This window comes from Haematobia irritans, chromosome 5, assembly GCF_050003625.1.
Source record: "Haematobia irritans isolate KBUSLIRL chromosome 5, ASM5000362v1, whole genome shotgun sequence".
Lineage (NCBI taxonomy): Eukaryota > Metazoa > Arthropoda > Insecta > Diptera > Muscidae > Haematobia > Haematobia irritans.
In genome coordinates, this window is record NC_134401.1 from 123,643,516 (window position 1) to 123,660,262 (window position 16,747).

At 34.3% G+C, this 16,747-nt stretch overlaps 1 protein-coding gene across 24 annotated transcripts in view; it reads left to right on the forward strand.

The window, feature by feature from the left end:
• Positions 1-16,747, forward strand: part of Zasp52 (Z band alternatively spliced PDZ-motif protein 52) — a 510,804-nt gene that overhangs the window by 490,425 nt on the left and 3,632 nt on the right. For 13 of the 24 annotated variants that reach the window (XM_075313769.1, XM_075313771.1, XM_075313766.1 and 10 more), the window contains 3 exons: positions 851-5,420; positions 9,673-9,856; positions 14,550-14,789. In XM_075313769.1, coding sequence (XP_075169884.1) covers positions 851-5,420; positions 9,673-9,856; positions 14,550-14,789 — 4,994 coding nt within the window. Of the gene's footprint in view, positions 1-850; positions 5,421-8,602; positions 9,543-9,672; positions 9,857-14,549; positions 14,790-16,747 lie in introns of all 24 variants that reach the window. The other 11 variants (XM_075313780.1, XM_075313781.1, XM_075313782.1 and 8 more) reach the window with 7 other exon arrangements.

A 16,747-nucleotide genomic window follows, 5' to 3' on the forward strand; every position in this document is an offset into this window, starting at 1 on the left:
ATTATCATTACTCTAAAAACCATAAAAATTAATTTTTATTCGAGTATCAATAATACATTTTCTAGAAAATGTATCAATAATACATTTTCTATTATTATACTGTTCTACATAACAGTTACTTTTTAACTGTTATACACAATACATAAAATTCCTTTAAACTTCAATCAACAACTATGCAATTTATTTATTTTTCACAACACATATTACACTCTCTCCCATACATTTAAACCCCAAAACCTCTATTGCGACGATAAAAAAGGGTCCATTTGTGTTATACAATTGTTAATGTTTATCCCCATAGGTTAAAAACACTTTGCTCTCACTCACACAAGTGCTTAAGTGCTTTTTCTAGCTGTATATTAAAAAGTTAAGCGAATGTGCCGCTGCTTGCAACAAATCTAACATAAAAACGATTTTTATCTATTTTCTCTTTCGCCCCCCAAAAAAAAACAACACCAACAAAAATCCCACAAAACTTACCTGTCTCCTATTAATGTGCCAAAAAACCCGAAACATACATTTATTTTTCTCCAATGTCTGTCCTCTTCCAAACACATGCAATTTGAGAATTTTCTTACCACTAACCCAAAAATTATTTAACCCGTAAAACACAAAAACCGCACATTCGAATGCATCAAATTCATCGACATTTCCATAAACATCATTTCGTCATTATCATCTCAACCATTTCCATTGCCATCTTGTCATCGTCGTACTCCAAACTGTTGTTGTATATTTCGCACACAAACACGCAAAAATCCACCTACACATATGGAAACGCTGGCCAAACACAAATCCGCAAAACTACTTTCCTCATTCCCATGATGGTTGGAATGACCGGCCGTAATAGATGAAACCAACGAGGAAGGCTTGCAACCGCAATATGCTGAGACGTATTTCGAAGAGGATTATGAAGTTGAAGAGGCAAATCGACAAATGCGTTCGAATTTCTGTTGGCCTCCCCAGCAAGATGATAGTCATCGTACGCCCACTGCTGCACCTTTGTATATTCCACCGCCAGAGACACAACATGTTGAGGTGAAACCCATAGAAAATCCGCCTCCTCCGGAGATAGGGGAGAAGAAGCATACGCAACCACAACAGCAGCAGCATCAGGAGCAACAGAAGCAGCCTCAGCATCCCCAATATCAAAAATCCTCACAACAAGGTGGGGAACATGCTGAGTGTAGGACTATCCAAGTAACCCAGCAGCAAGCACAAAGTCAAACTCAATCTCAATGGCAAGTAACTCAGCAGCAGGCACAAAGTCAAACTCAATGGCAGAGTCGCTCAGCCCCACAACTTACGGTTGGTGTACAATCGACTGAATGTGAATCTGGTTCGGATTCCTATACTTCAACGTGTACTACAGCAACTACCACGTCGGAGGAATATCAACGCATGTATGCCGCTCAAGTGCAGGCCTATCAAATGCAACAACTCTATGATCAATCCGGATCAGAGTTTGACTATCACATGGATATGGAAGTGGCTTCCATGCAACAGAGTCATGATCAGTTGCAACTCTGCTCTTCTGAATATCTATCCGGACGTCGTAGTGCTCAAGATTGCGTAGAAACTTTAGTGCCTTCGCTTTGTACATACAAACTTGTCGATATGGTTCGTGAGGTAACTCCTAGCCCAGTGCCTCAGCAAAGCTCCTCCCAAGGATCGCGACGTGTGGTATTCCAAGACGATCCCGAAGTTAAGGTTTTGGAAACTCCTACTCAACAAGGTAACGAAATGGATAGTGCACAAGCAACCCCATCCCAAACCCAAACACAACAAACTCCGGAAGAATCCCATGAAGTGCCTGAACAGGAGGATCAAGTTGAGGTCCAAGAAGAAGGCCTGGTTAGAGAAGACCGCTCTCATATTTTGGAAAGTCAACGACTTTTCCAACCCACACCCGAGATTAAATACGAAATAGCTCCCGTAAGGCAAATTCCGCCTACGAAAATTCCCAATCCTACTCCCAAAGAATGGATAAATCCCATGGTGGCTGTATTGACTACAGCTCCGGAAACTCCCTTCCATATGATGGGTTGTTTGTGTCCCAAACCTTGTGATTGTTCGTGTCAGGTTGATCCGGCCGAAGAAGTCTCCAAGGTTATGGCCGAAGAGCCAAGTGCAGAGGCTAATCCAGAACCTTGTGAGAGGCCACTATCACCAACTCCCGAACCTGAGCCAGTTCCCATTAATAGCGTTTGGGAGACTCCTACGCTAACCAAGGCCATGACTATTGCCCCACCATTTGAGTTGAAATTTGCTCCTCCCGCTTCTGAGGGTGTTCCATTACCCGAAGAAACTGTTCCCTATATGCCCCCTCCCATGGATATGAAACCCTATTTGCGTGAAGACTATCGTCCAAAATCACCATTTGTAAGTGCACTTACCACTGCTCCCGACCGTCCATTCGAGGGTCATTTCGATCGTGATGTTCCAATTCATATCTTGGATTTGCCCACACCCACAGGTGTTTTAACCATGGCCGATGCATTGCGTACAGCCCCTGAAAGACAATATACTCCTCTGGATCCCGAAAATGCCACTCATCGTTTCGAAGAGGAGCAAAAGGAAAAGGAGAAGAAAAAATTGGAATTTCAGGTTCTCGATAAGGAAGAGGAGTTGGGTATACGCAAGCAATCCATAGACAAAGTGGAATATTTCACCACCGATAAGCGTAAGTCTTCGACGTCTGCATTTGCGGCCATGCAAGCATTCCAACCGTCTAACCAACCATTGTCCTCTACCTCAACACCGGCCACACCGCGTAATTCGTTGTCCTATACCAAGGCCGAAAGTGATATTGAATATCAAAAGTTTTGCGATGCTCAAGATCGCTATCAGAAAAGGCGTAGCTATTTCTCACAAAAAGAGCAAGAGCTTCTGCAACAACAACAACAGCAAACTCACACCACCACAACGACTACCTCTACCTCACAAGAACAACAACAACAATCTAAGCAACTACAAGCACAAACTAACACACGTGAAGAATCCTCATTATATTCCTCTACCAAAGCTAGCTCTTCTTCCTCTAACACCTCTTCCGCAGTCCAACAACAACAAGAACAGCAATATCAGAAACAGCAGCAAACCTCCTCATATGCCTCGAATCTAACACAAGCTTCCACAAAGTCATCGTCAGCTTCTTATACCACTATGGCTTATGACAAAGTTGCAACTTCTTTGAGCAAACATGAAGCGCATGAAGTAATCGAAGAAACCGCTCAAGACCTCGAACACTCTGAGGTCATTTTCCCACCACCATCACCGCTTAGTCATTTGCATACGAAAACCTCGACGGGTCTGCATCGTCCCGAAAATATTCCCAAATATCAACGCAATTGGACTGTGTTACCCTCGCAAAGTCCTGTACGCACCCCCGAACCGCATGAGTTACGGGAAAATGTTCCCCTTGCTTTTGTCGATACACCCAAAACGCCCGGCCATAGCATGGGCTCGTACGAAAACACTGTACATAAACCTGTGGCCCAAATGTCGACACGCACTTCCTCAGCCACCAATAATAACACAACCAGCAGCAGCACCACCAACAATAACAGCAATCTCACAGCACACCAACAGCATACGTCTGCCTCTGCCTATGGTTCGACAAGCGTCATGAGTTCCCAAGCGGATCAAAGGCATCAGCAGAGCGTTGCTAGTGCTTCCTCTCACTCCTCGCACTCGATGGCTAGACCCCAAGCAACTAAACCAACAACGGTTCCCATTATTATTGAAGATCGTGCGGGCCCTGTAACAATGGCCTTCCAACCACTCGACGAACATATGGTGCGAGATCATTCGCAGACTCCCTCTCGGCCCTATACTCCCTCCAGACCGGCTCCCATTGTTCCACGTTATCAAACACCTGAAAAGCTGTGCTTTGATGAGTGCCCTGCGGCCCATGCTCGCGATTATGATTTTCGATCAGCCTCTCCATTTCCAGATAGGGCTCGCTCACCAGCTTGTGGACCACCACCAAATCCCTTGGCTGCCATTCGTGCTCCCCGTATCAAGGATCCTGATGTTTCCAGTATGAGTCCTCGTGTTTTGCAAGCTGGTTCTATAACCACGGGTCAGAGTTATTTGGGAGCCCAGCAAGCCCAAAAGCAAGAGCAGATACTAGCACACACCGAGAGTTCCAGTCATTCGGGTATGCAGAGCTTTTCACAGCAACCCGAAAAGAAGGAGGAATACCAAATTGGTAACATGTCAGTACAGAAGAGAGAGCAATCCTCCCGCATGGCTGAGCAACAACAAAGGCAAATGCAATCGCAAACTACTACCCAAGTTGGTAATACCCAGATAGAACGTCGTCGCAAGGTAACCGAGGAATACGAACACACTTCTTCGGCCAAGACTGTGGAAATTCGGACTGGCTCTCAGAGCTCCTCGACGGATCGAAGACAATCCACAGCCTCTTATGGCAAGGGTTATGTGGCCAATCAGGCCAGACGTTTGTCGGGATTGGAACAGGAAATCACCAATTTGACTCCCCAGTCGCAGGCCATTAGCGCACGAGCTGCCCATTTAACTGAGAATAAGTTTCCGGAGTTTCACAGCCCGGAACCATTGGAGAAATTCCCCACCAAACCATTACTACCTTCTTACGATGAACCTAAGCCACCGAGCTATATCGTTTCTGGAGCCTCTACTAAGTCGGTGGCTAATACGTCGTCAAGCTGCTATCAACAAAAGCAAGAGCAAAAGCAATTGTCTACTGCATATGGCTCATCTGTGTTTTCCTCGCAACAGCAACAACAACAACAACAGAAATCATTAACTACATATTCGTCAGTATCATCTTCACAACAACAACAACAGCAACAAGTAAACACCGTTAGCTCTAGTGTAACCAAAGCTTCTGCTGCCACTAATAATCAAGCTTATAAATCGATCACAGCTGGTACTAACAACCAAACTGCTACTTCTTCATCATCAGCGTCAACGGGCATATGCCCTGTAACGGGAACTTTCTGTCGTCCCGGTCATACGTGCTGCAAACAGCAATCTATGCACTCAAATAATAACACCAACAACAACAACAATAATAACAATGTTAGTAATGGTGCCGCCTATCGGCCGAATGCTTCCTTAGGTTCAGCCAGCAATGCTTCTAATTTTGCAGCCAATAGCCAGCCACCGCGCCAACAGCAGCAACAGCAATCGCAAGCCACTGCACCAGCAACAAAAGCTCCAGCTGCTTCAAGTGCTTCGGCTCCTACGACTATGTCCAATCAAAATAATAATGGCGGTTCTGCTGGTTCTACAGGTTCAGCTGGTGGCATGGCTCCCAAAGGTGGTTCCTATGGTGCCACCTCAGCTCCTAAACGTGGACGTGGTGTTATGAACAAGCCCGCCGGACCCGGTGTCCGTATCCCATTGTGTAACAGTTGCGGTACCCAAGTCAGGTTAGATGATGTGCACATGAATGCTGTGTTTTGTGTTTCTATTTTTTGGATTCCCCCAACAAAGGAGTTCACACCGTGTTTCTTTATTTTGTTTTCTTTGTTCATTATTGTTAATCTGCATGATGTGTTGTTTTATTTTTAACTTTAAATTTACTTTAAGTTCTTTTGAAACTTTTGACAAATACGAAAACAACATTGTGGTCTATACGATCCCTAGAGATCTGATTTTAAAAGAGTGGGCCGTTCATCCTGTATATACTTTATGTGATTCACGACATAGATATTTTTATCAAAACTAGGACGATATTACTACTGACTAGATTTTTATATGTTGGAATATGCAATGCATTCCTTGATGTGGCAGTAGGCGAACAGTCTTAGAACTGAGACAAGAATATCTCATTCGTTTTCTCAATCGATGATCAGGTAGGCGGGAACGAAAACAGGAATTTCCCAAAATAGCGAAACATTGAACATGGACGATTACAAAAACCTCAAAGATCAATGGAAATCTAAATGAATTATTTATCAATTTTCCACAGATACAACTCTTTGAATAAATTCATTATTCAATAATTATATTGTAGTACAATGGTCAATTTAATATCGTACACCAAATTTAACCGGATCGGATGAAATTTGTTTCTCCATGAGGCTCCAGAAATGAAATCTGGAGACCATTTTATATGGGGGCTATATTAAATTACGGACCGACACTGACCCGTTATTAGAGAGCATATATTGACGTACTAAATCATATCGGATCCTTCAGGATGTTTCGGAACTTAAATCTGGGGATCCGAATACATGTGGGCTATATATATATATAATTATGAAACGACATGGACCAATTTTTGTATGGTTGCTAGAAATTTTAACCCTCAAGAGCTTAGAAGTCAAATCTGGTTATCGATTCATATGGTGGCTATATGCTTATGGACCAATATGGACCAATATGACATCACATATCAAATTGCAACCAGATCCGATGGTCCTCCAGGAGGTTCCGGACCATGGACCAATTTTTGTATGGTTGCTAGAAATTTTAACCCTCAAGAGCTTAGAAGTCAAATCTGGTTATCGATCCATATGGTGGCTATATGCTTATGTACCGATATGGATTGATTTGTGCATTGTTTTTCCAAGGCATATACTGACATCACATATCAAATTGCAACCAGGTCCGATAGTCCTCCAGGAGGTTCCGGCTGTCAAATCTAGGAATCTATAAGTTATGGACCGATATGCACAAATTTTTTGCATGGATGTTAGAGCATATAAACTAATATTACGTATTACACCGAATCGGATGAAATTTTTTCCTGCGAATCGGATGAAATTTATTCCTCAAGAAGTGAAATCTGGAAACCAATTCATAAGAGGGCTATATGTAATTATTGACCGACATGGACCAAACTTTGCATAATTATTTTTAGAGAGCATTGACATAACTTACCAGAATTCGACCTGATCGGATGACAGTTGATCCTGGACCGATATGGACAAATTTTTTGCATGGATGTTAGAGCATATAAACTAATATTACGTATTACACCGAATCGGATGAAATTTATTCCTCCATAATGCTCAAGAAGTGAAATCTGGAGACCAGTTTATAAGAGGGCTATATGTAATTATGGACCGACATGGACCAATTTTTATTATTAGAAAGCATTGACATAACGTACCAGAATTTGACCTGATCGGATGACAGTTGATTCTTTAGGGGATCGAATTTTATGTGGACTATAGATAATTGGTGAGATGCCAGCCTTCCATACAAAGGGTAATTTGAACCCATTACCCTTCCCAGTTTCGACAAAACACCAAAAAGTTTTCAGCGTTGTATTATCCCCTCTCAGTACTACTGGTGACATTTCTGAGTGTTTAGAATCTTCTCTATATGGTTTCACTGAAATTTGGAACGCCGTTCGGGCCTAGCTATAAAAAGGAGCTCCCTTGTCATTGAGCGCAAGTACAATCGGGAGACACTCAGTGAGAAGAGAGAAGTTCAACACTGTAGTATGGCAATGGACTGAATAGTCTATGTGAGCCTGTATTATCGGTCTGTCCCTATCCCTAACCCAACCTCTAGATAATGGATGAACCGACATGAACCAATTTTTGTATGGTTGCTATATTCACATCAAATAAAATGAAATTTGCTTCGGAAATCAAATCTAAGGATCGATTTGTATGTATAACACACATGCCATATCTCAACCGTGACAGTTTGAAGTTCCCGAAAGTCAAATTTAGGGATCGGTTTATGGGGGTCTATATATAATTATGAACCGATATGGACTATTTTTGTAAGGTATTTAGAAGACATTATCAAATTTCAACCATAACGGATACAAGAGATTCGGAAAGTCAAATTAGATTGGCAACACTATTTGGTATATTTGTTGTTTTCGCTAACTAGAAGCAAGTGTAATACTGCATTTAGAGTAGTCTATCAATACGGTTATCCAAAATATTGTAATATTACGTCAAGCTTACTTTATTAAGGAACAATGTTGATATAGTTGACATATCCACGTTGCAATTGCTGAATTTATTCCCAAACTGCTTTAAATCTATACAGGAAAAATATCACTAACATATTGGCAATTAAAATTTTTATTGAATTCAATTGAAAAATTAATTGTTTTCATTACGTTTTCAATCAAAAAAAAAATAAAAAACTCAGTCTCAAAAATTTATAGTTTCAATTATATTTTTTATTTGGAACAATTATTTTTTTTAATTGGCATGGTTGATTGATAGTATCATTTCCGTGATTGTAGAAATTAATAATTAATTAAATCAATTAATTTCATAATTGAAACAAAAAACTATTTAGAATAATAATTCGTCTGCTTTAGGACCCCCACAATGATGTTTTTGATAAATCTGAATAATGTCTGGCGAAACGACTATCAAAAATCTGAGCGTTTTATATTTAAGACAAAAATGTTTTTTATTTTAATAATCATATAAAACATGTACAATACCTCACTTGAAATTATATAAACCTTGTATCCTTGTGTGTCCTTATAAAGAAAAACCAAAAATCGTTATATTTAAGAAATTTTGTTATTTGCCCGCTTGTTTTGCCTTTTCCTTTTTACTAATCAATGCTGTTATTTTGCTTTGTTTTTTTTTTCGTTTCGTTTTCGTTAAATCCCCCCCTATTCCAGAATCCTTAACTAAATCCCAAATGTTAAATGATACCTTGCCTCGCATATCCAATGCTAATCCTAAAATAAATGCTTCTGCCAATGTTGCTGGATCTGCTGCTATAGCAACCAACACCGCCGCCTTAAAGCAAACTGACTTGGCAACCAATAACGACGATGATCCCACAGCAATGTTGAGTGCTTCCATAAGCAAAATCAATATGGACAATCAAATGAACAATTTCATGGCCGAAGCTGGTAAAGTTATTTCAAATATGTTGGAGGCCCGTTTGGCCAATTGTGGAGGTGGACCCTCAACCCACAGTGGTAGCTCATTGAGTTTACGCAGTAATAGTAGCTCCAATCTATCACGTAGTCCCATGGTTGTACGTAAGCGCTTAGATTTGGATGATTTTAAGGATATAAATCCAACAGAACCGGCTTCATTGAAACCCGTGGTGGCAGTTCAACAAAATGTCGAATTGAAACCCGTAGCCCATTCAGAGTCGAATAGTCTTATGGTGAAGGGTCCCTATACAAATGAATTGAGTGCTAATCATCCCATGGGTAAAGTTCTGGATATATGTGATAATGGTAAATTTAAACCGTCGTCTTCACCATTGGCCAAGAGAGCCAATGCTGTTGAGAGTGTAAACCCGCCTCCTCCACCTGCAGGCAGCAATGGAAATTTACCACCCTCCGAAACTGTGATATATCGTAATAATGATCGTTCCAATCGTAGAGCCAGTCATGCCATTGATCGCCGTTCCTATATAGAGACTAATGGTCAAACGGAATTGGCAAAAGATGGTCCTGTTTTTAGCATAAATGTTAAAGCCTTGGGCAAGGAGGGTACAGATCCCAATAAACCTATGTCTCCCGAAAATGAAGAGGTTGTAAGTCAGTTGCTTAAGGATGGTAAGAGGCCGATATGTTGTCAATGCAATAATGAAATAACATCGTAAGTGTTTTGTTTTTGATTTGTATTCTAACATAGCATTTTGTTTTTGTTTTGTTTTATTTTTGTGCTAAATACCATGTTACCATCAAGGTCTATTAATAATTTTATTTTAATTTTTCTCCTACAACAGAGGACCTTTCATTACCGCTTTGGGTAAGATCTGGTGCCCTGAACACTTCCACTGTACCAATGGCAATTGCCGTCGTCCCTTGCAAGATATTGGTTTCGTCGAGGAGAAGGGTGATCTTTACTGTGAATACTGTTTCGAAAAGTATTTGGCTCCCGGTTGCAGCAAATGTGGTGGTAAAATCAAGGTGAGTAGTTTTTTTTAGGTTATATCAATAAGACGATCAACTTGATTTCAAAGGCTTCCTATAAAAAGAAAAATAAAAATATTTTCTACAGACGTAAAATTTTAACAAAATTTTCTATAGAAAAAAAAATTTAGAAAACTTTCTACAAAAATAAAATGTTGACAAAATGTTCTATAGAAATAAAATTTTGACAAAACTTTCTATAGAAATAAAATTTTGACAACATTTTCTATAGAAATAAAATTTTGACAAAACTTTCTATAGAAATAAAATTTTGACAAAATTTTCCATAGAAATAAAATTTTGACAAAATTTTCGATAGAATAAAAAAAATAATAAAAATTTTCTATAGAATAATAAATAAATAATAATAATAAATAAATAAATAAAAAAAAATTTTGACATTTTCTATAGAAATAAAATTTTGACAAAATTTTATATAGAAATAAAATCTTGATAAAATTTTATATAGAAATAAAATTTTGACAAAATTTTATATAGAAATAAAATTTTGATAAAATTTTATATAGAAATAAAATTTTGACAAAACTTTCTATAGAAATACAATTTTGACAAAATTGTCTATAGAAATAAAATTTTGACAAAACTTTCTATAGAAATAAAATTTTGACAAACTTTTCTATAGAAATACAATTTTGACAAAATTTTCTATAGAAATAAAAATTTGACAAAATTTTCTATAGAATAAATAAATAATAATAAATAAATAATAATAATAAATAAATAAATGAATAAAATTTTGACATTTTCTATGAAATAACATTTTGACAAAACTTTCTATAGAAATAAAATTTTGACAAAATTGTCTATAGAAATAAAATGTTGATAAAAATTTCTACAGAAATAAAATTTTGACAAAACCGTCTATAGAAATAAAATTTTGACAAAATTTTCTATAGAAATAAAATTTTGACAAAATTTTCTATAGAAATAAAATTTTGACAAAATTTTCTATAGAAATAAAATTTTGACAAAATTTTCTATAGAAATAAAATTTTGACAAAATTTTCTATAGAAATAAAATTTTGACAAAATTTTCTATAGAAATAAAATTTTGACAAAATTTTCTATAGAAATACATTTTTTACAAAATTTTCTATAGAAATAAAATTTTGACAAAATTTTTTATTGAAATAAAATTTTGACAAAACTTTCTACGAAAATAAAATGTTGACAAAATTTTCTATAGAAATAAAATTTTGACAAATTTTTCTATAGAAATAAAATTTTAACAAAATTTTCTATAGAAAAAAAATTAGAAAACTTTCTACTAAAATAAAATTTTGACAAAATTTTCTATAGAAATAAAATTTTGACAAAATTTTCGATAGAAATAAAATTTTGACAACATTTTCTATAGAAATAAAATTTTGACAAAATATTCTATAGTAATAAAATTTTGACAAAATTTTCTATAGTAATAAAATTTTCTATAGAAATAAAATGTTGACAAAATTTTCTATAGTAATAAAATTTTCTATAGAAATAAAATGTTGACAAAATTTTCTATAGAAATAAAATTTTGACAAAATTTTCTATAGAAAAAAAATTAGAAAACTTTCTACGAAAATAAAATTTTGAAAAAATTTTCTATAGAAATAAAATTTTGACAAAATTTTCTATAGAAATAAAATTTTGACAACATTTTCTATAGAAATAAAATTTTGACAAAATTTTCTATAGTAATAAAATTTTGACAAAATTTTCTATAGTAATAAAATTTTGACAAAATTTTCTATAGTAATAAAATGTTGACAAAATTTTCTATAGAAATAAAATGTTGACAAAATTTTCTATAGAAATAAAATTTTGACAAAATTTTCTATAGAAATAAAATTTTGACAAAATTTTCTATACAAATAAAATTTTGACAAAATTTTCTATAGAAATAAAATTTTGAGAAAATTTTCTATAGAAATAAAATTTTGACAAAATTTTCTATAGAAATAAAATTTTGTCAAAATTTTCTACGAAAACAAAATGTTGACAAAATTTTCTATAGAAATAAAATTTTGTCAAAATTTTCTATAGAAATAAAATTTTGACAAAATTTTATATAGAAATAAAATTTTGACAAATTTTTCTATAGAAATAAAATTTTAACAAAATTTTCTATAGGAAAAAAATTTAGAAAACTTTCTACGAAAACAAAATGTTGACAAAATTTTCTATAGAAATAAAATTTTGACAAAATTTTCTATAGAAATAAAATTTTGTCAAAATTTTCTATAGAAATAAAATTTTGACAAAATTTTATATAGAAATAAAATTTGACAAATTTTTTATAGAAATAAAATTTTAACAAAATTTTCTATAGGAAAAAAATTTAGAAAACTTTCTACGAAAACAAAATGTTGACAAAATTTTGTATAGAAATAAAATTTTTACAAAATTTTCTAGAAATAAAATTTTGACAAAATAGAAATAAAATTTTCTATAGAAATAAAATTTTGACAAAATTTTCTATAGAAATAAAATGTTGACAAAATTTCTTTAAAGTCAATATATTAAAAAAAATATATATATTTTTCATATTAAATCATACTACTAAAGACTTCCTTTTTGTATAAGTTTTAAATTTCTCTTTAGTTAGTACAAGCTAAAAGTATTTAAAACTTCAACATATTTATAATTCAAGGGATATTTGTACCCAATAAATTTTCGCTGTAGGTGGGTATTAAGTTCGAGTTTAGCCGCTAAAATCGTATTTTTTTCACGATTACTTTTCTTTATTACTCCATTTTAAGGAATACCAACTTTGTGAAAATTTGCTTTGGGATATTCCCCATCAAGTTACAATGAAATCTGCAACAAATATATATAATTTTATGACTTTTTTTACTGATTTAGTTTTCACTTTAGTGAAAATTAGCGGCTAAACTCGAACTTAATACTCACCGTTAGGAAAATAATTAATAAACTTCCACAATAAAATTCTAAAAAATTTCCTTCGAAGAAATATTTTTTATTATTTATAACCACAAAAAAATTTGATCTAACACCGCAAAATAAGATTTTTTATTTGGTAGTTTTTTGGTAAAATGTTCTTCAAATTTTGTAGATTAGTTTCTTACTTTGCAACTGCTAATTTCTTCAATGTTTTAGCATTTGGTTTGTCAACCAAATGTAAGTGGTGTTGAATTTAGCCTATTCTAAACATGGTAAATTGGCACACATATTGAAATGCACTTGAGAACTATTTGAACTTAAGTCCATTTCATGTGCATATTTCAAGTCAATGTATATTTAATTTTTTTATTAAAAATTTTCACCTGTTATATTTTCAACCATGTAAATCATATCAGGTAAAAACAGATTATTAAATTTTCCGACATAATGGATTGGTGTTCAAATTGAAATAAGCTTGGTTATAATTTGAATACAAGTATCGGAAATTTCTTAATGCTTTTATTTTGCCATTTTGTATATAATCGAGAGTGCTAAATCGATTGAAATCGTATTGAATTTAACCCTCTTTTCAACTTGACCATATAGTGTACAAATTGACATTCACTTAAGATTTATTTGAAATCAACTTGAATTGTGCAACTTTAATTTTTTCTTTAACTGCAAATTTTCTAACGTATTAGCATTTCGCTTGTTTAGTATGCTAACCAAGTTAAAGTTGTTATTTAGCCCAATAATGAATTGAACTTAAATTCAAGTGTCTCTTTCAAGGCAATATGCATTGAATTTTCTCTATTAGAACTTTCCACCTGATAAATTTTCTACTAAATCTAAATCGTATTAAGTATGTTAAGCAGGTAAAAATGTTATTGAATTTACACCACTTTTATTCATGATGGGCTAGAGTTCAAATTGAAATAAGCCTTTTTAAAAATTGAATTACAAGTATTTTCGATTTTTTACAATAATACATTCAATTTGCCATTTTTGTTATCATAAAGAGTGCGTGCTAACTCGATTGTAATTGTATGAATCGGATTGAATTCTTGAATCCAAACATCGTGATTTGGTGAACATATTAAAATGCACTTGAAAGTTATATGAACTTAAGTTCAATTCAAGTGACAATTCAGGGCAATATTCATTGAGATTTCTTCATTAAAAATTTCCGCTTGAAATATTTCCTACTAAATCTAAATCGCATCAAGTTGAAAGTTGAAAAATGTATCAAGTTGAAAAATGTTCTTCAAATTGAGTTAAACTTGGTAATAATTTAAATACAAGTACGTGCAATTTTTTTTTATACTTTCATCTTGGCATTCTATAATTTTAATTAGAGTGTTAAGTCGATTGAAATGTCAAGTATACTAGTAAAATTTAATTGAATTTAGTCATTTTGTATCTCAATATATATTCAATTTATTTTATTAAGATTTCCCACCTGACATTTTCTCTGCCATCAAAATTATATCAAGTGTCAAATAAGTTTAGATACAATTGGAATACAAGTATATTTGATTTTTTTAACACTTTCAACTTGTTTTTTTTTTTTGCTTCATTTTGTCACTTTGCAAATCAAGAGTGCCAAGTCAATTGAAATTTGAAAGAATTTAGTCCTCTTCAACATGACGAATTATAATACAAAGAATTATTGGAAATCAAGTTGAATTCAAGTAGCTATTATTTAATATTATTTTTTTATTTATTAATTTCTTTTATTTTATAATAATTTCTCTTAAATTTCTTTTTATACGTTTCCATATAGGGTGATTGCTTGAATGCCATTGGCAAACATTTCCATCCTGAGTGCTTCTCTTGCGGCCATTGTGGCAAATTGTTTGGCAATACTCCATTCTTCCTAGAGGATGGTATGCCCTATTGTGAAGCCGATTGGAATGAGCTCTTCACCACCAAGTGTTTCGCTTGCGGTTTCCCCGTTGAGGCTGGTGATAGATGGGTTGAGGCCTTGAACCATAATTACCATAGTCAATGTTTCAATTGCACTGTAAGTATTTATCTGGGTGTGTATGTATGTCCGTAAATATATTTCTGTTTAATTTTCTACGTTAAGATATTAAATAGGCCCTTGAAAAGGTTAATGGTGGAATGATTATACCAAACGTTCGATGGGTAGTAGTAGTAGGGGGTGAATCAAATGAAAAGGATTTTGCGAAGGTTAAGGGTGTGAGGTTTATTTTTGAAAAATGACGCCCTTTTAAACGCTCATTTAATGAAGGTTACCAAAAGCGGGGTTGTTGTTGTTGTTAAAAAGTGAATTTGTCTGAAGCCAATAAGTACCATCGAAAAAAGTGAAAAGGGTTATAGCTGGCAAAAACTGGTATTTGCCACGAATATAAAAATGTTTATATTAAAAAAACCCAAATTAGCTTTGAAGTGCTATAAAAATTCTGCCACACTTTTAACCATATAATTGAGCAGACATGATTGGCAATTTGGAAATAAATGTTTTGGAAGTATAAATTTAGTAAAAACAAGTAAGTATAGTCTAAAGTCGGAAGATGCCGACTATCTTATACCCTTCACCCCTATGTAGGCCAAAATTTGTGTTACCATCTCAACTACTTCACATTTGCTGGAAGCTATATAAAGGAGACAGTTTTTTACTTCTACAAAATCTCTAGAATTAAAATTTAAATCGGCTAACGCTATCCAGTTAATTGTAGGAAACTTCCATTGAAAATGGGTCTAAAATGTGTAACAGTCTACCATATTTTCCAAACTCTGGTGCACGTATATATGGGAGCTATATATAATCTGAACCGATTTTGACTAAATTTGACATGTATAGTTAGAATAATAATTCTGCTATCTATGCGGAATTTCACGTAAATGGGAGTTAACTTTGGCCACCCTGGTCATATGAGTGCGAAACGGACGGAAGATATATATGGGAGCCATATCTAAATCTGAACTGAAACATGGATTTTGAGGCCATATAAGTTCAAATCGGACGAAATATATATATGGGAGCTATCGTTAAAAGACCGCTTGTGCAAAATTTGAAGTAAGTCAGAGAAAAACTCTGGCTTTTGAGACCATATAAGTCCAAATCGGGCGAAAGATATATATGTGAGCTATATCTAAATCTGAACCGATTTTAACAAAATTTGACACACTTAACGGTACCCCTTGTACAAAATTTGAAACAAATCACGGCAAAACTCTGGCTTTTGTGGCCATATAAGTTCAAATCGGACGAAAGATATATATGGGAGCTATATCTAAATTTGAACCGATTTTTTCCAAAACCAATAGCGATTGTCTCTGTCCCAAGAAACGGCCCTATGCCAAATTTGAGGACGATCGGACTTAATTTGCGAGCTGTACTTTGTGCACAAAATTACATATACAGACAGACGGACAGACAGACAGACGGACATCGTTAAATCGACTCAGAATTTAATTCTAAGCCGATCGGTATACTAAAAGATGGGTCTATGACCACTATTTCTTGGCGTTACATACAAATGCACAAACTTCCCAGCAAAAAAAATTGGAAGGCACAACTTTAAAAGCACTTCCAGAATATGCACTCCCAATGATGTTCTTTATTTTAACTACCCAGGAAGTTCTTTTGATTCAATTTTTTATAACTTGGTTTTTTCATACTTTTAATGGATAATTTTAACTTTTTTTTGTTTCAAATATGTTAAAAATAGAGTAAGAATTCATAAAATGATACAAATCATTTAAATTTTGTCGAAAAAAAATGCTAAATCCAATCTGAAAAATTTGGGAATTTTTGAAAATATTTGAGGTCAAACGTTTCCGACACGCGTTAGAATCCATTAAAAATTATAAAAAATTATAACAATTATTTATTTGACAAAATATCACAGAATTGTTTAATTTACATCCAAAACATTGAATTCGAATCACACCTAAAGAAGTGATTCAAATTCAGTGCAATGGCTGTTGAACTGGAGAACTTCCGTCCTATGA